This window comes from Phocoena sinus, chromosome 5 (genome assembly GCF_008692025.1).
Source record: "Phocoena sinus isolate mPhoSin1 chromosome 5, mPhoSin1.pri, whole genome shotgun sequence".
NCBI lineage: Eukaryota > Metazoa > Chordata > Mammalia > Artiodactyla > Phocoenidae > Phocoena > Phocoena sinus.
This window is the reverse complement of record NC_045767.1, coordinates 33,592,518-33,614,839: the sequence shown is the minus strand read 5'-3', so window position 1 is coordinate 33,614,839 and position 22,322 is coordinate 33,592,518. Positions and strand designations below refer to the sequence as shown.

The window sequence follows — 22,322 nt, the reverse complement described above, 5'->3', positions numbered from 1 at the left end:
GTTCATGCTTGTATTTTTATATACTGCATGCCTATGCTGCTTGCATTTCTACATACTAGCCGACAAACAACTGGAAAATAAAACAAATTTATCTATAGTCATATCAAAACATAAGATACTTAGGAATGAATTTAACAAAAGAACAAGAACTCTACACTGTAAACTATCAAACATTGCTGAGATAAGGAAGACTTAAAAATCTGGAGAGAAGGCTTCCCTGGTGGCACAGTGATTAAGAATCCCCCTGCCAATGCAGGGGACACAGGTTCAAGCCCTGGTCCAGGAAGATCCCATATGCCATGGAGCAACTAAGCCCATACACCACAACTACTGAGCCTGAGCTCTGCAAGCCACAACTACTGAGCCTGCGTGCCACAACTACTGAAGCCCGTGCCTAGAGGCTGTGCTCTGCAACAAGAGAAGCCACCGCAGTGAGAAGCCCGCACACTGCAACAAAGAGTAGCCCCCACTTGCCAAAACTAGAGAAAGCCCACGCACAGGAATGAAGACCCAATACAGCCAAAAATAAATTAAATAAATAAATTTTTAAAAAATTTGGAGAGAAACAACATGTTCATTTATTGGAAGACTCAATATTGTTAAGATGTTAGTTGTTCCCAAATTTGTCCATAGATGCAATGCAATCCCAATCAGAATACCAACAGACATTCTTAGAAATTGAGAAAGTTATTATAAAATTTATCTGGAAATGCAAAAAACCAAGGATAGTTAAAGCAATCTTGAAACAAAAGAACAAAGTTGGGAACCTTATATTTCCTGACTTCAAGATTTACTATAAAGTTAGAGTAATTAAGACAGGCATAAGGATAGAAAAAGAGATAAATGAAACAAAATAAAGGTCAAACAGACCTACAATTACATGGCCATTTAATTTTCAATAAAAACACTAAAGCAATCCTATGGGAAAAGAAATATCTTTTAAACAAATAGAGCTGGAACAACTGGATATCCATATGGCAAAAACTGAACTTGAACACCATATACAAATATTAAATTCAGAAAGATCAAAGATCCACCATAAAATCTAAAACTATAATGCTTCTAGAAGAAAACATATGAGAATATCTTCATGACTTGGGAGAAGGCAAAGTTTTCTCAAAAAGCAATAACCAAAAAAGGAAAAATTGGTACACTAGACTTCATTCTAAATAATAACTTCTGTTAATCAAGGTACACCTTAAGAATAGACAAGCCATACTGGTAGAAAATACTTGCAAAAAATATCTAGCAAAGTCTATATATGGAGAATATAGAGAATGTACAAAGAATGCCTATAAATCAATAATAAAAAGACAAATAACCCACTTAAAAATGGGATCCCCCAAATTGAACAGGTATGTATGTCACAATATGAATGTCCAATTAGTACACAGAAAGTGCCTAACATTTTTAGTCATCATGGAAGTGGAAATTAAATCTACAGTGAGATACCACTTTATACTCACTACGACTCAAAGAATGAAAACATCAACTGCTGGCAAGGATATGGAGGAACTAGAGCTCTCACACATTGTTGGTAGGAAATGTAAAAGGTACAACATTTTGGAAAAAGGTCTGGTGGTTTCTAATAGTATTAATCATATACTTATACGTATACATACACAGACACATACGCTTATACATATATAAGCCATCACTTCTACTGCTACATATATACGCAGATATATGAAAACATTTGCCCACAGAAAGACTTACGAGGGACTTCCCTGGTGGCACAGTGGTTAAGAATCCGCCTGCCAATGCAGGGAACACGGGTTCAATCCCTGGCCCAGGAAGATCCCACATGCTGCAGAGCAACTAAGCCTGTGCACCACAACTACTGAGCCTGTGCTCTGGAGCATGCGAGCCACAACTACTGAGCCTGCGTGCCACAGCTACTGAAGCCTGTGTGCCTAGAGCCTGTGCTCCGCAACAAGAGAAACCACCGCAATGAGAAGCATATGCACTGCAACGAAGAGTAGCCCCTACTCTCTGCAACTCGAGAGAGCCTGCACACAGCAACGAAGACCCAATGCAGCCAAAAATAAATAAATAAGTAGATAAAGACTTATGAGAACGCTCACAGCAACTTGTTATGATAGTCAAAAACCTGGAAATATCCCAGGAGTTCATAAACAGATAACTGCTAAATAAACCATGGCATATTCAAAAAATGTAATACACCTCAACAATAAAGAGGAATGAGTTATAATATATGAAACCACATAGATGACTCTCAGAAGCATGAGGGTGAGTGAAAGAATCTTTACAGAAAAGGGTATATACTGTATAATTCTAATTATATAAAGTACTAGAATTAGCAAAACTAATCTTAGGTGAAAAAATCAGAAAAGTGGTTGCCTCTAGGAGTTGTGGGTGGGGTGAATGGCAAAAATTTACTGGGAAAAGGCATTAGGAAAATTTCTAGGATGATGGTAGAGACCTAATCTTAATGTGTATTTGGGCTACAGAGATGTATATACATTTTTCAAAACCCATTAAATGATACACAGGCTTCTGTACTTCACTGAATATAAATTTTACCTAAAAAGAAATCATAAGCATGCGTATTAAATTATACTTAATGATATACATGCTGAAAGATTTAGGGATAAAGTGTACTCATATGTGCAACTGACTTTGAAATGCATCAAAATAATAGAATGAGTTAATGAGCAGGTAGTGGGAGGGACAGATATATGATAAAGCAAAAGTTGGCAAAAATGTTAATTGTAGGATAAAGGTATATTGTATAATTCCTTCAATTTTGCTATGTTTGACATTTTTATAATTAAATATTAGTCAAGAAAAAAATAAGTTAGGTAATATAAAGACATTTGCAGATCACCAAAATCTGTAAGAATTTGTCAACAACAGACTTGCACTAAAAGAAATTTTAAAGGAAGTTTTTCAGGCTGAAGGAAAATGAGGCCAGATGGAAACCTGGATCAAAACAAAGGAATAAAGAGCTCAGGAAATGGTAAATATGTAGTTAAATGCAAAAGAATTTTTTTTCCTAATTTCTCAAGGTCTTTAAAGAAATTGTTTAAAGCAAAAAAATAATGTATGGTCAGATTTATAATATATATAAAGTAAATATAAATTGTAAAATGTATGACAATAATACCCAAAGGATGGGAGGATGGTAAATACTGACAGAAGCATATTGTTATAAGATTCCTACATTATATATGAATTGGCATAATATTAATCATGGAAGACTGTGATAAATTAAGGATGTACATTGTAATCGCCACCACAAGCACTTAAAAAAAGTATAGCTAAAAAAAAAGACAAAAATAAAACAATAAAAAAACCCTCTGAGCCTCTTACAGACTGATTTCAAGAACTTATTTGTGTTCTTTTACATGTTGACACCTTATAATTTATCAACTCATAAGTTTCTGCTTTTCAAACATTTCCCAATAGGAAACTGTACTGGTTAATTTCAATTTCATTACTATTTCCTCCTTCTTTTGCCTTTCATGCGTATAGACAATACCACAGAATAAAATACAAGGTGTTCCCTTAAAGTCAGTGCAACTCCTAACACAAACCTCCTTAGTTAGTTTACTAAAGTGTCCTCACTCACTGAAGGAATTAATTTGTTTAATAGGAGGCAAAACAATGAGTAAATGAAAAAAATGCTGTGATAGTTGACTACTGAGGCTACACACATGCTTTTCTTAAAGTAGAAAGCTATCATAGGTGAAAATAATTTCCAACACAGATGGGCCCTATCATTCTCAGATCATTCTGCTGTTAAAACAAAAACAATCTTTTAATTCCCACCTCACTAGTAAAATTAGAAAATGCAGATATTTCACCTTTTCTCTCCAATGTGTTAAATAAGTGAATGATTCTTAGAAGTTAAAAAACCCAGTACTCTTCACTTCTTCTCACAATTACCCCATCTGTTTAAATCAGACAAAGCATAGAGTATCTTCCTCTAGCAACAACTTAACTTCTTAGATCAGATATTGCCAATTGGCTGCCCATTGGCCAAATTCGGCCCATTATTTTGTTTTGTTTGGATCATGGTCTTTTAAAACTTTTTAACTACTTGAAAATGTTTAGAAATTCAGAGATTTCACGTAAGAATCCAGATTCTGAGTTCTTTTGAAAATCTGAAAGAGACAGTAACACTGGGACACATTCTTACAAGGCAACACAGGAGCTGGAGCTGAATATTAGCTGCATCTTTTTGATGTGTTACCTACTTTCCAGTTTAACCCAGTTTCAGTTCAGTACACTTCACTCAAATTACTTGCCTGGACTCACATGAGTTTATAATCTCTATTACAAATATTCCCCATCCCAAATTTAGTCTCCTTCCTCACTCTAGTCCTTACTCTTGTGCACTCACTCACGCTCTCTTTCTATCAAAATAACATGCATCTATTACTTCACTAAAAATTTCAACTAAGGATGTATTTGGCTTAAAAAAAGTGTCTCTAATGGAAAATAACAGGTCAGCATTCTATACCAACATATTTACATGGTTTCTGGCCATCCTTTTTGTACATGGACACTGAAGTAGTTCCCTCTCCACAATAAGAATTTTATATTAATAAACAAAGGGTTTACTTTACTCTTGACTATAATTCTGGAAAATAGCATATAATAAAGTTTGAATTTAAACTTTATTAAAGTTTGATTTGTTTTTTTCTGAAGATAACTGGCAACTCGAGTGACTCAGAAAAATTTCTTTCATCAAAAATATAGAGGTTAGGGGCTTCCCTGGTGGTGCAGTGGTTGGGAGTCCGCCTGCCGATGCAGGGGACACGGGATCGTGCCCCGGTCCGGGAGGATCCCGCGTGCCGCAGAGTGGCTGGGCCTGTGAGCCATGGCCGCTGGGCCTGCGTGTCCGGAGCCTGTGCTCCGCAGCAGGAGGGGCCGCAACGGTGAGAGGCCCGCGTACTGCAAAAAAAAAAACACACAAAAAAAACCACAGGTTAAACATGCTTATAATTGTTGAAAGGATTATTGCTTAGTTAATTAATCATTTATCTTTTTTTTTGGCCATGCTGCATGGCTCGTGGGATCTTAGCTCCCCAACCAGGGATCAAACCTAGGCTCACAGCAGTGAAAGCACGGAGTCCTAACCACTGGACCACCAGGGAATTCCCTCATTTAGCTTTTTAGAAATTGAGGTATAATTAATAATATGAAATTTAGATATTAGTGAGGAGGGAAAACTTTGGTAATTATCTGTATAAAGAATGTGGTAGGCAGAATCCTCCCAAGATTCCTGTCACCTAGGTTTTAATTCAATCACTAGTCTAGGTACTACTGTACAGGGACTTTGCAGATGGAATTAGGTTGCTAATCAGCTGATCTTAAAGTAGGGAGAGTACCCCAAATTATCCAGGTGGGCCACCGTAGTCATGTGAACCCCTAAAGTAGAAGAGCAAAGCAGAAGAGTCAGAGATTCAAAGTATCAGAAGGACTAGGCCTGCTGCTACTAGCTTTGAGAAGAAATGGGGTCATGAGCCAGGGAATGGTGGTGGCTTCTAGAAGCTAAGAACAACTCCTGGCCATCAGCCAGCAGGGAAACAGGGATCTCAGTCCTACAACTGTGTGGAATTAAATTCTACTAACACCGGGAATAAGCCTAGAAATGGATTCTCCCCTGGAGCCTCCAGGGGAAATGTAGCCCCACCAACACCTTGATTTTGGCTTTGTTAGACCTGAAGCAGAGAAACCACCCAAGCCCAATAGGCTTTTGATTTATAGAACTATGAGATAATAAATTTGTGTTGCTTTAACCTGCTAAACTTGTGGCAATATGTTACAGCAACAATGGAGAGCTAATACTTTGCTGATGAATGAAAAAAAAGGTTTTACACAAATCCTAACTGAACAAGACCAGCAACCATTAGTCTATATAAAGTCACACATATTTCATAAATTATTGGCGCAGCTATAAAATCTACCTTGATACCTCCTCAAAAAGGAATCTCTCATCAGTTTCAAATCCTGCACATTCTCCCCAAAGCGCCTACTTTCCTGTCTGGCCCTTAGTGGGCTTTGGGGAATTATGCTCTTGGAATGCTCTAACTGATAAAAGTGTTTTGCCCATTTGAAGGCTTGAATCACTCTAGCTTGTCCAGATAGTTTGTGCAAACAATGTGATTTATGTTGAACACCTGCTTCCTTCTGTGTGTGTGTGTGGGATGGTCTGGAGCATCATTAACTGCAATCAGTCACACAGGCATTATGTACCTTTGTGACCAACCCCCAATACAAATTCTCACTCCTAGGCTCAGGCCAGCTTCTCTAATAGGCAATACTTTGTGCATGTTGTCACAATTTTTGTGGTGCAGAAATTAAGGACATCTTTTACATCTCTCCTGGGAGAGAACTCTGGAAAGCCTGTGCCTGGTTTCTGCCATATTGTGCCCCATTGCTTTCTCTTTGTTGGATTTTGCTTTGCATCCTTTTGCTGCAATGAGTGTAATGTAACCATGAGTATAATAACATCTGAGTCCTGTGAGTGCTTCTATTGAATCACTGAAACTGGAAGTGGTCTTGGTGACCCCTGACACATCACAGTTCCCACCATCTCAGCCAAAATGATTTACTAATACGAAAGAGAACACCAAATATGACACTTGCCATAAAATTTTCCCAAATCTTTACTAACCAAATTGAGGTAGGCAGAATTCTAAGATGGTTCCCCAAATCCCTGTACCCTGATGTACACCTGGCATAATCCCCAAGACTATGAATATGATGGATTTTACCCTCATGATCACGTTATATTCTATGGTGCAGCTGACCTTATCACATGAGTCCTTGAAATCTGGATCTAGAGATTAGAGATAGGAAATAAGAGAGATTCCAGGCAAGAGCAAGATGTGATACAAGGGATATTATCCATTGCTGGCTTTGGAGATGGAGAAAGCCACATGATAAGGAATGCAGATGGCTTTCAGGAGCTGAGAGCAGCCCCTCATTGATAGTAATCAAGGAAACAGGGACCTCATTCCTACAGTTGCAAGGAACTGGATTCTGCCAACAACCTGAATGAGCTTAGAAGTGGATTCTTCCCCAGAGTCATGAGAAAGGAAATCGACAATTTGTTTCCTCGAATCATTCCATTTTTAAAGAAAATAATAAATCTCAGAAATAAATATATTTCCAAGAAAATCATAAACAAATTACCAAGATACATTTGCAATATACTTTCACCAAAACTCATTTGTTTGGGAAATATGACACATGATTAAAATGAAGATAATAGGGAAATAGAATTCAAACTGCATGACTAAACTAAAAACATAATTAGTTCATTTAACAGTTAATTTATAACACATTAACTATATGCAAACTCTTACGCTAACAATTTCGGGAGACAGAAAAAGTAAAAAATGCTGTATGCATGTTAAAAATGTATAGTTAATTAAGGGAAAGTAAACCATACCTTCCTTAATTAAATAATTGCAAGGAAAACAATTATAATTTCGGAGGGAAAGGTACCTTACAACTAGAGAGATACAATGTAATAAAGGAATTTGGAGGAGAAAAATACAATTTGTGCTTTGGTTCAGTGGTATGGTATAGAGGCAGACAGAGGTAAGTGAATTACTTGAAGAAGTGTTATGTACACTGTGCTATCTACCCTGGGCAAAAAGACAGCTTGGTCTTCAACAAGGTATATTTCAATTCTCTGGCACTCAATTTCTTCAACTATATATTGGCTACAGTGAAAATACTTGAACAATTTAGATACTCTGGAAGTAATTTAGAGAGTTTAAAGTCAGGTCCTATGCCTATAAAAATGCATTTTCTTCACACACACACACACACACACACACACACACACACACAAATGGAGAACCACAAAATGTTTTTGAGCAGGGAATGGACTCATCTATAACAATATTAATATAGCAGCAGAAAGTAGGAGTAACTGGAGTACGGAAAGACTAAAGGCAGGAAGACCAGTTAGGAGAATGCTGCAATGCAAAAGTCAAGCTCTTTGTTAATGAAGCCTGAATTAAACAATGTAGAGGACAGCAGAGACAAAAGAAATATCACGGCGGTGGTATTAACAATACTTGACTGGCAAATAGGATAAACGATACAAGAGAGGGAGAAAGCAAAAGATGGCTGCAAGATTCCATGCCTGGTGAAGACCATCTTTTTTTTCTATTATTTTCTGTCTTTAAACAAGACAAGTAAAATTGGAAGAAAAATATACATCAGTTATATAAATCTTTAAGTTACTTGACTATACTGTGGTAATTTCAAATGCATTTTGAAACTAGGGCCCTTGAAGGCAAAAAATGTATGAGAGCCTTAACTTTTACCACCAGGTTATATTCTAAAATAAGAGTATCTACTACCTATTTCTGATGACTATGACCCGTGGCTCATTAGCCATCTGTGGAGCATATTCTAGCATGTGTTCAAAATTCCTTGGCATATCTAATTCAGTGAGTAGGCAATCGTTTAATAGGGGCAAATAAAACTTACTCATCCGAGTAAGTCATATCATGTTTTCCATCAAGCTAGTGAACAGCTGCAGACATAGCCTGCTTCCCATCAAAGTCTCATGTATAACCTCTGCAATGCTGATGGTTCTCTGGTAAATTTTCAAAATCATAACCCTAAAAACATATGACAAACTACATTTTATTAAAGAAACTTGCCTGCACTACTCACCCTGCCTTCACTTGCAAATGTAAGGACAATGCAGGAGCTTTACTGCAAGTGCCAAAACTCTGCTGAATATCTGTCTATGAAGTATACTTGCTGGCACTTTTATAGATTAAGAAAAAGTACATGCTCTGAATAACACAAACAGGAAATGCTTTCCAAATAGCACCTAGACTTAAAAGACAAACCATTTCCCTCATGCTTGTTTTAATAGGCGTGACAAAAGGTATATCTCTTTTTTAACATTTTCTGGAAAATATTTTATAAGTGAGATGAAATTTAAATTTCTCCACTTTTCAGTACCTTGAATCTGGCTTTAGGGTAGCAATTAAATAGATTCACAGGCACCAAATGAGATGATTTCAAACAAATCTTTCAAACGCTGTACTTTTTTTCTTGAAATGTACTGGTTATAGGAGTTTAATTGAATTCCATGCTTCTATGTTTCCAGCAAATAATTTTGATCATTTAACTGAAACTGGAGAGGATACTGGCAAGAGAGAACTCTGGCACAAGTAACATATAAAAGCCACTGAAAAGAGAGAAGCTTTCTCCAAAATTAATTCCTCATATTCAAGCTTGAATAGACTCTAAAGAAAATGAGTTTTCTCTTTCAAACCAGGTTAGCAAACTACCCTCACAAATAAAATTATTTCATAAAAGACTGACTCAATTATAAGCTCCAGGTCATAGCACAAAATTATTATTTTTGGTTTGGATAACATGAATTCTCAAAAGGGTTTTATGGCTATTAAAATTATAACAAGAAAGAACACTTAATTTTCTAGTGAGATCTGAAACCTCAAGATAGTCTTGAGTTACAATACATTTGTAATACGAATTACTACCATAATGTTTTAGTACAACATTGCTTAGTTAAGTGATATTAAATTTATCATGAAAAAAGTTAGTGAGTAAACTGATACAAGACTCTTCTCTAAGTTTCTAGTTTTCATTCCTCTATCCCCCATTCCACCAATTTTACAGAAGACGCAAAATTTTCTTCAAAATATAAATCCAGTAAGATATATGCCTTAAATGATGCTTAAGTTTGGACAATGAACTGCAAATAACTACCAGACAACTGGCAGCTTACAGTTTTGCAACAGTTAGAGACAGATGTACAAGTAAAAATCATGGATCTCAAATAGCAATCCCATCTAAATAGATTTCCTGTTTACTTTGCATCAGCCTTTCTTACAGGTGCAGGGTGCTTACTTTTGGCAGTAGGGGAAAGAACTGATTTATAAACCATAAGAACATCTTCTCACTTTCCATAAATAGATTATAGAATTAATTAAAACTGCAGCACATCAACTCTGCACATGAAACCTGCTCTGTTATTGGAGACTAATGTAATCCAAATATATGGAAAGTCAAATAGTTTTCAACAAAGCTAATTTAGATGGATGGATCAGATAACAACTTGGAACTGAACCTGAGAGAATCATTTCTACTCAAAGGCAGTAAGTGCTGAATGTTATATCCCAAAACGAACAAGGAAAATATTGAATGTTAATCTATTACCAGAATGATTAAAAACAATACTTTACAAAAATGTTTAAAAATATATCACTTGAAGAAATTACAAAGACCCATAAGACTACCATACATTCTATTTTAAATAAATGAAAAAGACCATGTAAATGTCATGAAAGACAGTATGAAATCTGCATTTAATCTTATTGATATTCTGCTACCTACTCAAAGAATATGCTTCCATCTATAATATTTTATCCTCATGAAGACATATATAAGGGCACTGAAGAAAGGTGGCTTCTTTATACCTTTACACTGTTGAGGCTACTGGTATCCATTGCTATGAGATTTATTATCTCTAAAACAACGATAAATGATGACAAGCACAGAAAAGTAAAACTTTTCATGAGCTAATGGATTTAATCTTATTGACAAAGCAATGGCAATTATATCCTTATATAGTACAATCAAAAGTAAATAAAGTAAAAGGGTAGAGTGAGGTAAAATGATGAAAATGGAAATTTGTCTTCTGAGTCACCAGCTTCTCTCTCCTTTAGTTCTCTTCAGTAAGTAAAGGAAGGACAGGTATGGGCAAAGAGGGAAATGTGGAGATCAGAAGGAACATCCTACAGTTACTACCACCCTGATGACAAGACCTACTCTACTTGTGGCTTATAAAGTCCTCTGGAATGGCTGGGAGCACAAGACCATGGGTAACATCAATTTACATGATGTAGAGCAATTCCAATCATAGCATAGCTATGTCCTCTGATACTTCCGGATATTCCCTTAATAATCTGTCCTCTTCATAGGGTAAACTTCTTCCTTTTTTCTGTCCCAAGTCCCCTAATGAGTATTGAATAATTTTAGGAACTTTATTTTCCAGTTAGTGTTAATGTTGATTTAGTATTTCATTCCTACCTTCTCCCTTTTTTTTTTTTTTTTGAGTACTTGTATGATCTCCAAGACTTCTGTGACAGCCAGACTCTAAGATGCTCCAATGCCCCCTGACTCCTGGGATTCACATTCTTGTGTCACATCCTCTCCCACACTGAATAGAATTAATGGCTGACCTCTGTATCCAATAAGCTATAGCAACATGTGGCTCCTCAGGAGAGGTCATAAAAGGCATTGCCGCTTCCACCTCGCTTTCTCTCATCTCTTAGATTGCTCACTCACCCACTCTGAGAAGCCAACCACCATATTGTGAGAATAGCCAAGAGGTCTATGGAAAGGCCCTCAAGGTAGGGAGGAAATAAACCCCCTGTCAACAACTGGCACCAATTGAGTGAGCTAACTTAGGAACAGTTGACTGAATCCCCAGTCAAGCTTTCAGAAGACTACAGCCCCAGCTGATATACTGCAATGTCATGAGATCCTGAGCTAAAACCACCCAGCTAAATGTTCTTGAATTCCTGACCCAGGGAAATTGTATAAATTAATAAATGTTTATTATTGTTTTAAGCTGCTAAGTGTTGAGGTAATTTGTTAAGCAGCAATAACTAATTCATACTATTTCTTCTTATAGAAACAAAGAAATACAAACAAGTATGCCACTGGATGAAGCATCTTCATTAACAACATAACATTGTTGCTATATGAGAGACTCACAACTCAAGCCAAGTAAATAACTCAACAGGCTTTTAAAAAATTTTTGAGGTATAATTTACATAGGCAAAATGCACACTCTTAAGTGTACACGTCAGTGAATTTTGACAAGTCTTGCAAGAACATGCACCATAAGTAATACCCTAATCAAGATGTAAAAATTTCCATTCCCCAGATAGTTCAGTCAAGGCTATTTTGAATCAGTACTTGTATTGCCCTCTTCCCAACCAGAGTCAAGTCCTATTTTTATATCTATCACCGTAGATGAGTGTTGATTGTTCTAGAACTTCATATAAATGGAAGAATATGATTTTTGTGTCTGGCTTCTTTTGCTCAGCATAATATTTCTAAGGATCATGTTGTTGTATCAGTAGTTTATTCCATTTTATTGTTGATTAATATACCACAATCTGCTTACCCATTCTCCCATTGATGGACACTTGAGTTCTTCCCAGTTTGGGGCTACTATGAATAAAGTTTCTGGGAACATTCTTGTGCAAATATTTTGGTGGGCATGCATTTTTCATTTCTCTTAATTAAATGCCAAAGCAGGGCTGGGACTACAGGGAGGCAAATGATGTACCTCTTGGGCACAAATTTAAGGAGATCCTCTACCTAGGACGAAGATTGCTGGATCATAAAATAGACGTTTCTAAAACAACTTGCCTTTAATATTATAGCACTGAATTTTACACTTAGACTTGTCATGGGTTCTTCTGTCAAAAAAATCTACCATTTAAGTAATGGGGAATAGTAGATTAATATACTAGTATAATATATTAGTATAAGAAAACATATGCTTATAAAGGCAATTGATTAATATATTATCACATGTAATTTATATTAAATAAAATATAAAGTTGACAATAACTTCCTCTAGAATGATCCCTAGTTCAAGTAAAACTCCTTGTTCTACAGATATGGAAAATGATTAAGAGACCGGTCCAAGGCTGCCTAGCTAGTTAGTGGCTTTTTCATCATACATATTGCATTGTAAATCTTTATACAAATTTAACCCAAACTCAGTTAAAATTCCTAAAGACATGACTACAATTGGTTTTCAATTTTAATGTGAACTAGCTTTCACAGAGAACTTTTTTTTTTTTGCATTGGTGGCCTATAAATTAAAGTGTAAATTTAAACTGGTGGGCAAAGAGTAATATGTTCTTAAAAAAATACAATTAAAGATTTGTGACATGCAAAAGTTATACCTATAAAAACATATTTACTAAGTTAGTTTAAATATATAGAAAAGTCACTTTTATCACCATGGTCAGATTTAGACTTTTCTAAAAAAGCAAGTGACGCAACTGGATACTTGATATCTGCATCTTTCATTCCAGCGACCACTTAAAACCAAACCATTTAAAGTAGCAAGGAAAGTACTTTTATTCAATTTATTTGTTTTGCTGCTATTAAATTACTACCATTTAGTAAGATACACATTTTTCCTCCCATGCAAAAGATTTATCTTCATCTATAATATAGCAATGATTAAAGAGTATTGACTAAGAATAAGAATATTTCTTTAATCTAGGATGGATAATTACAATCCTGTAAAGGCTCATGGCAAATATTTTTCATTGGTTTAGTACAACTTAATTCATTAAAGAAACATTTTTCATAACTTTAAGATAATTTCAGAAAATCTGTTAAGCTCATTTAATAGTATATTTGTAAGAAAGTTTAGACCACTTTTCTTGCCAAAAATGCCTTAGAAAGTAAATTTCATGTGTCACTGAATTTATACTTTTTTTTTTTTTTTTTTTGCGGTATGTGGGCCTCTCACTGTTGTGGCCTCTCCGGTTGTGGAACACAGGCTCCAGACCCGCAGGCTCAGCGGCCATGGCTCACGGGCCTAGCCGCTCCGCGGCATGTGGGACCCTCCAGGACCGGGGCACGAACCCATGTCCCCTGCCATCAGCAGGCGGACTCTCAACCACTGCACCACCAGGGAAGCCCCTGAAATAACTGAATTTAAACTGTATGATTATATTCCACCCAAGCCATGATTATTATTTCTCTCTATTCTTCAATCTAGCCTTCTACACAGTTCACTATGTCCTATGTCCCTAAGAATACCAGTGCCCTGTGAGAAGTTACCATGTACTTCTCTCAGGAAATACTCTTAAAACTCAGCTAGAGAAACGCTTGGTACTAAAAAGATTTCAAATTTTCCTGTATATCCTCTTTAGTAATTTTTTGTCAAGTACTTTGCAGAATGCTTACCTCACAAAAGCTGAACACTGGATAATGTCAATGTTGAATTTCTATGAGGCCTGTGAATTAAATTTCCTAAAGTGAAAATTTACACCTGGATTTTATCATTAAGCAAGTAACAGAAGAAACTAAAATCCTGTAGTTTCTAGTTAAAATGCCTTTTGTTTGCCAATTTCTGCTTTTCATGTAATTGTCCTGATATTATACAGTACCTCACGGGTTTCCCTTCTCGAAGCAAGTCTTCTAGACTCTGTTCACAGTGTTCAGCCACCACCACCAGTCTCTCTGAGTAAAAAAAAACACCAACTCCACTTGATATTTGATTAACACAATGTTTTAATAACAAAATAATATACCCCACTAAAGTTATTAACATATAGTACAAATGATATTTTAAAAGAGCTTTTCAAAGTCTACATTAACTACATAAAAATCAAATATGTAGAATAACAGGATAAATGTGTAATAAAACAACACATTAAATAAAAATTTCTTTTCATCTTGTATTTTTCTCTAGAATTTCTCCCATGTGCATCAGGAAAAACAGCTGGAAAAGTTTACCTTTGGCAAAAAGAAGTAATCCTTCTTCTGACACAGACTAGAAGAAAAAGCTTGGATGAAGATATAAAGAAATTTTGAAGTGAAGGGGAAATTGGGAGCTAGGGACAAATTGTCTTGACGGTCTGGTTCAAATATAAGGTTTTTGAAACTGAGTTCAGAAATTTGAGAAAAGTAGAAATGTTCTGAATCATGACTATGGAGAAAGAACAGAAAATCAACTTGGGGTTACTTGTAACATCATGGGGCTTGCTGAGACTAGTAATAATATAAAATTTGGGTGGGCACAATCTATATCATGATGTAATTTTTATTTTCCAACAGATCAACTGTTTAAGAATAAGACAGCACAGTTTTGAAGGTCTATACATTTTTAATGTAATCATCAGGTACCTAGTGACTAACACGTTGTCTGATACAGCAGCAGATCAACAAACTCTTTTCCTTTTTAGATGAAAGAATGTAAGAGGAGTGAGAGAAAAGCACAACTGGGCTCACAAGTGGTTGGAGATTTGATAAGGTTATTTCAGGAGAAAGAAACCGGGGTACTATGAATATCTATGCAAAATGAGTTCTAAAAAAGGAAGAAGGTAAACACATAATACAGATGGCAAGCTAAGACCAGATAAAGAAGTAAAGGTGAAAAGGGACCAGAAATAGTGATAACTGCAAGGAGGTTTGGTGAAAATGAAAAACGGCAAAGGTAGAAAAATGAGAGCAGAAGATGGGAAGGACTGATTCAAGGTATGGTCTTGCCTGCTGGGAGGAGAGATGAAGGACAGTGGTACACAGGCAATCATGTGAGGTGTGAGGGCAGGGTATTGTATGGGTCACATCTTGGAAGCTCAAACTGAGGTGGTGGCATTATATAGAATGATCTGAAACACAAAATTTTAAAACTATAAATGAAAACTATCCCTTTCAGAAAAAAACTCCAAGTGATCTAAACAGGAACTTAAAGAAAATTAAATTTGAAAGAACATTTAATGAGGGGAAACAAAGGAATAAAATAGGAAAGAAAGTTGAGATAAAAGTTCTAGTTCTTCAATTCAATAAAGAGAAGAGCATGCAAAGTTGAACTCCAAGCAATTTAGCACAACTGTGAAGTTCTAGAAGGAAAAAATAAATAATACTGTCAGAAAACCAAAATGGGAAGCAGCATTCCTTTGCTTTCCCTCTTACCACATTTTGTCAATTTTCCTTACACCTATCTGGCTACCTCTCCTCAGTCTCCTCTGTAGACTGGTACCTCTTCTACCCAAATTTAAATGCTTCTAGTGCCTCCACCTTTGATTCTGGGTCTTCAGACTGTGTTTTCTCCTTATTTACTTCCAAGGTTGAAAGACTCTTAAATTTTATCTCAAGCCCAGAACTCTCTTCTGAACTCCAGGCTTTTATAGCCAGTTTCTCACTTCAGTATAAAAGTTACCTCAAACACAACAGGACTCAAACTGAATTTCTATTTTGCTCCTTAAGCCTTTCCCTTTAGTACTGTTTCAGTAAATGGTAACACTATCCTGCCAGCTGCTCCAGCTACAAATTTAGGAGTAATCTCCCTTTCTCAAATCCAAAGAAAAAGCCCTGCTCTTTCTATTTCCCAAATGTTTCCAGAATCTGTAAAGTTTGCTCCATCTGCCACAATCTGGGCCCAATCCAACATCATCCCTCGTTAGATTACTACAACAATCTCTTAACTAATCTTCTCATATTAATTCTTATTCCCCCTCCAACATATTTTCATACTAAAACCTAAGTGATAATATAATAATTAATAAATCTGAATACGTTAACTCCCTGTCTAGCTTTATTTTTTGTTATTTTGTCTGTCACTCACCAACTTCCAGTTACACTGGTCTTCCTTCCCCTTTCCTACCTTAAAATACTAGCACATGGATTCCCATTGCCTAAAATGATCTTCCTTGTTCCTCCTCCCACTTAACTCCTATCATGAAACATAGTGGTTAAGAGCACAGACTATTCTGTCTGGGCTCAAATTTTAGGTTTAATACTCATTAGTTATGTGACCTTGAGGGAGTTTGCTAACCTCTCTATGCCAAGGTTTCCTCTTCCGTAAAACAACAGTACCTACCTCATAGAGCTGTTGTGAGGTTGAAATGAGTTAATACATAATAAGAACCTGGCACATAAGAAGCCCTAAGAGTTAGCTATTATTATTATTCATTACTCAGTTAAATATGATTTCCTCCAGGAACACTTTCCTGGTCCTCCCAAATCAATTTGCTCCTCCTATCATATAATCTATTCCACAACGTACTTTTCTTTTGTAGCACTTATTTCAACTCCTAAAGATTTGTATACATTTTTATCTAATGCCTTTGTTCTCTACTAGATAATGCATTTCATGATGGCAGGAAGGACATTGGTCTTGTTTAAAATGCATCCCCAGTGTCTAGAATTATACCTCAAACATATAAGCATCTAATTAAAAAATACTTGTTAAATGAGTTAACTTGAGCAAAGGCTCAATGTAGCCATTAGAAATGAATGAGTCTCACATAATGACAGTCATTGTCTAAACAGAAGTGCGTCCTGCATAGGAAAGTATATGCCTATGTTGTAAACTAGGCATAATAACACCACAATAGTACTGATTTTAATGTAAAACAAAACCATCAGAATATGTTAAAATGGTCATACCCCATTAATGAATAATTTTTAATTATATATTCATAAGTCTCCATATCTATGAAGGATTTTCGAAGTGTTTGGCATTAGCCTAAAGTTTGTCAGGCTTAAAATGATTTAGGGAAAAAAAAAATATCAGGCTTCTTCAGGAAACTCCTTCAAAATATCATAAGCCAGAGTTTGCCAAAGCTTTAGGATATTATGGGCCTTTAAAGTATTACTGTAAGACAGCAGAACCATAATCCTTGGCAGAATATCAAAGATTCTCCCAGAGGTAATAGAGTGTATACCAAAACAATGTTTCCAATATGAACCAGTTTTTTCAAAATATCGTTAGAGAGTCTTCATTCTGAAACTCACGGCCACTATTTGAAAATAACTTGTTTGTTATAAAATAATATATTTCACAGAATAAAATATGACAGAAATATTTGAGAATCATAATGTGCCAAATATAAGTCAGCAATGTAGTGGCATTATTTATAAAAAACAAATGTGACACCAAGATGAACTTTAAAGAGTAGAACATACCAGAACCGCGAAATAATCTTTCTTCTAACAAATAGTTGAATGCCAAGTATAACTGTAGTGTACATATTGAACTGTATGTTTTAAGTCAATGCTAAGAAATGGAAGAGAGTACAGTATTAAGCAAGACAGATAATAAAGTAGTTGAATAAAAAGAGGGACTAAAACAGACTGAAAGATTAAAAGAAACTTTTTTAACTTAAAGAGGTAAATTGTAAATGCGTTAAAGCATGAAAGGTTATTAGAATATAGTTACTGCATCATTCTTTTGTTATTCACATTAAAAACTGAGACTAGCTCATTACCTTTTAAAGAGAATCTCTAAATAAATATTTATACAGTAAAACTGATAAAGAAAAATTCTGTGCTTAAAAAACTATTGTTACTAGGTTACTGTGATTGTCAGTTTTACGAGTCAACATGGCTAGGCTATAGTCTCCAGTTATTAAAACACTAATCTAGGTGTTACTGTGAAGGCATTTAATAAGTGAAATCTACAATTAGTTTACCTTAAGTAAGGAAGATTATCCTAGATAATCTGGGTGATCCTGATTCAATCAGTTGTAAAGGCCTTAAGAGCAGAATAGACTCTTCTCTGGAGAAGAAACTCCACACTTGGACTGTGACTTCAGCTGTTGTCTAAAATTTCAGCTTGTCCTTGATGACCTGCCCTATGGATTTCAGATGAGTCTACCCAACCCCAAAATCACATAAACCAATTCCAAGCAATTAATCTATATCTGTGTAGCTATCTAGCTATCTATCGCCTACTGGTTTTGTTTCTTTGATGGAACTCTAAACTGATATAGACACTTAGGTTGAAATATATATGCAGCTAGAGATATCGAATACATTATTTTATAGGTTCTTAACAATTCTATTATTCTCTACCTAAATTTCAAATCTATTAGTTAAAATAATTTTGTTCTTGATTTTCCCAGCAATAAACAAAAGATTTCTGGGTAACCAATACCAAATAAAATGGAATGTATTACCATTTATAATCCTTATTCTGCTTCTAAAACTGCTGAGATTTCAAGTTCAAAAGAAAAAGATTAAGTTAACTTAAGTATTTTCATGCTTTATTGGCTTTTTTCTTTTAAAGATATTTTACTCAACTTCTCTTTAATAAATCAAGTGCACAAATTCTAATGTACACTCTTCTTGAGTTTAAATACATTATTCTGCTGAGCTAGCAAGAAACTAACATCATCTTGAATCAGTTTTGAATGATCCATAGGAAACATTGAGAGCCTGACTTCTGAACTAACCTAACATGTAAAAACATAATGTCACACATTACTCCAAGTAAAAAGCGAAAGGTGGGGAGGTGGGGGACTAACAATGACAAACTGAGATATCTGTATAGTAAGAACAGAATAAAGGGGGGAAAGGAACCAAAATCAAAATTCTTTGAGGAGACAATTAAGTGGAGTCCAAACCAAAATCATGTGGTATTAAATCATCGAGAAATATGTGTTGTTCACTAAGGAGGCTGTTGAGTAGAGCCTTTTCAAACTTTTCAAACTAAATTCAACTGAAATGACTGGGCTGTTTTGGAACAAAAAGACCTTCACATCGACACTTATTCTAATTTATTTACACCTTATGATGCATACAACTTTTCAGGACAATGAACATTGCCAATAGTTAAAAAAGAATCAAATTCCCCAACCTTTTGACAATCACTGATATTTTCATTCCAGGCAGCCAAACTTAAAATATATGAATTTTACACACATCCATGACCTGTGTGTCCCTAGAAGAAAGGGCTGCTGAGGTCCAGGAGCAGGGAAAGCAGGGGAAACAGAGTAACCAGCAATATGTTGGATGGGCCTAAAGAGACTACCTAGATGTTGAGCTGGGTTCTACATTAAGAGAGTCTAACAGTGTCTAAGGAGATTAGTTCCTATCTCACATTTATAACTAAAAAGATGGTTCCTGGGCAGTTAGCAGTTGTGTCCCCCAAAGGGATAATGTCATAAGGTTTTTCCTAGTTTAGTGTTTACAGGGCCTCATTTAGATAGTGGGATGAAAAGAAGGAGCTCAAGAAGTATCTAGGACTACTGAGTCAATTATCCCATGAAAAGAAAGCCTAGGGAAAACTGGACAGAGGCAAGACTGCAGTCATATGAAGTGATGCTCCAAACAGGCTTCCAGACACAGTGGGAAGAAATAAAGGGCACTTCAGGATACAAGGATGAAGAAGTCCTAAGAACTGAGTAAAGTGGCAAGACTTTGGGAAGACAGGCATACTCCAAATTTGCAGATGTAAAACAGCAATACTAATTATGGTTACTCGCTACAGACAATAATGAGGGTCCACTATATTGCTAAGTTTGGAGTGATTTTGGAACTAGGTCAACCCCACAGCAGAAATTCTTTAGTATTTGTAATTGGGTTGGCAGGGTGGTGTTTGAGGCATTCAGGGATTGACCATATCTATCAAGTACTCGATTATATAAAAAGCCCCAAATGAGTTCTATAATTTAGTTAACGTCATTGAAGCCATTTATCAAATAAAAACGTTAGCAAAAGGTTTTTTGTTAGCTTGTTTTTAAACAACAAACTTGCCAGAAGTTACTTAATTGCTTTGTGCCTCAATTTCCTTATCTGTTTCTACCTCATGGTAAGGTTGTAAGCATTAAGTTAATTAAAATATGTAAAGCTTAGAATACTGCCTAATATATAATAAACACTCAATAAATATTAGCCATCAATAATATTTATTACAAAAAACATTTTCTACTCAGTCTAGAAAACTTTCAGAGCAAGTATTTTTTAAGAGGCATAACCTTGAAAGTATCATTTAGCCTGTTTTTCAGCAAAACAATAAAGGAAATACAGTTTGCATTTTTTGAGTGTCTTAATTAATGTTAGGTTGAAACACCTGAAAATGCCATTTTTGTAGGAATAAAAACAGGGTAATATCAGCAAGTATATAGGGTTAACTTTCATAAATCATTTTGTTAGAAAAATTAAATATATTTCAGTGAGATGCATTTAAAATAATTCTAAGAAATGGAACCTCAGCATGCAATTAAGCTTTCGAAAATAATTTTAAAATAATTAAAATATTGCTAACATAAGCACTTTCAAGGGGTGCTACAGATTGAACATTTGTGTCCCCCCCACCCACATCCATATGTTGACACCTAATCCTCAATGCGATGGTGTTTGGGGGTGGGGCTTTGGGAGGTGTGATCTTACAAAAGAGGCCTGAGAGAACACCCTTCCCGCTCCCACCATGTGAGGTTACAGTGAGAAGATGGCTGTCAATGAAGAAGCGGGCCTCACCAGACGTGGAATCTGCGGGTGCCTTAATCTCCAGAACTGTGAGAAATAAACCTTTCTTGTTTATAAGCCACTCGGTTTATGGTGTCTTATTTTAGCAGCCAGAATGGACTAAGATACAGGCTACGGAAGAAAAAAAGGCAGTAAACATCTTCCCAGTGAAACACTGACTTTTTAACCAATATAGTTCAACTTTTCCAAATGAAATCCTGTATGAAAAGACTAATGCAGCTCCAAAGAGGTAAAAAAATTAGTGACTCTCTTTTAATTTGAAGAAACTTAACCCAAATTATTACTTTCAATCATAAAATACACTCTCATAAACAATTCTAAAGTTTCTAACTTTAGAACTTTCATTTCCTTCTTAGAGAGGTGAAGAAATGCTTGAGAATAGGTGGCTTCCCTGAAAGGGAAAATTAAAAATCTTGATTCTCATATCTAGGAAATATGAATCATTCAAATGTAGTAAGGAAAACTCAAATAATGCAGTTTGGCTAGAGTGAAAGGTTAAGGCACTTGTACACACACATACTGATTACTTTATATGTTTACAATGTATATTATAACCTAACCAGGGTAACAGGGTAGAGAACACAAAATAGGAGACAACAACAGCAACTTACCATGCTTTCCCCGAGAAATATCCACATACTGGCACAGTCTGGGGTGCGTGATGGTCTTAAGGATTTGAAAGCGCCCTAAAATTTTGATGGAATTTGGTGTGAGAGGAAGCCCGTTGCTCCCACAAACATCATGTGGCAGAGCAGAGGCAAAGAAGGTAAAGGCACCCATTTCAGCATCCTTCAAGGGAAACATTTTTGGAGTCCTAGATCTTCCAAGATAACCTAGAAAAGGAGAGAAGTTTTTGATAGATCAACTAGACCTTAAGCCAGTGTTTTCTGACCTTAAACATGATAACTAATATAACTTGGAGGAAAATGCCAATCTGTACAATTTACAGTTAAAAGAAAACATTAAAAAATTTTAAGACAATATCAAAGAGGAAAAACCACCCAATCATGAATTTATATTGCAGCTCTAAATCAAAATCAAAGATTTTCAATGGCATATAAAGGAAAGACAGGGCTTCCCTGGTGGCGCAGTGGTTGAGAGTCCGCCTGCCGATGCAGGGGACACGGGTTCGTGCCCCGGTCTGGGAGGATCCCGCATGCCGCGGAGCGGCTGGGCCCGTGAGCCATGGCCGCTGAGCCTGCGCGTCCGGAGCCTGTCCTCCGCAACGGGAGAGGCCACAACAGTGAGAGGCCCGCGTAACGCATAAAAAAAAAAAAAAAAAAAAAAAAAAGGAAAGACAGAACATTCCCTCT

At 35.9% G+C, this 22,322-nt stretch overlaps 1 protein-coding gene across 4 annotated transcripts in view; it reads right to left on the bottom strand.

The window, feature by feature from the left end:
• TBCK (TBC1 domain containing kinase) overlaps positions 1–22,322 on the bottom strand; it is a 251,136-nt gene that overhangs the window by 221,598 nt on the left and 7,216 nt on the right. For all 4 annotated transcript variants that reach the window (XM_032633096.1, XM_032633095.1, XM_032633098.1 and 1 more), the window contains exons 2-3: positions 21,621–21,842; positions 14,184–14,256 (exon numbers count right to left, since the gene is read on the bottom strand). In XM_032633096.1, coding sequence (XP_032488987.1) covers positions 14,184–14,256; positions 21,621–21,813 — 266 coding nt within the window. In that variant the 5' untranslated portion in view covers positions 21,814–21,842. The remainder of the gene's footprint in view (positions 1–14,183; positions 14,257–21,620; positions 21,843–22,322) is intronic.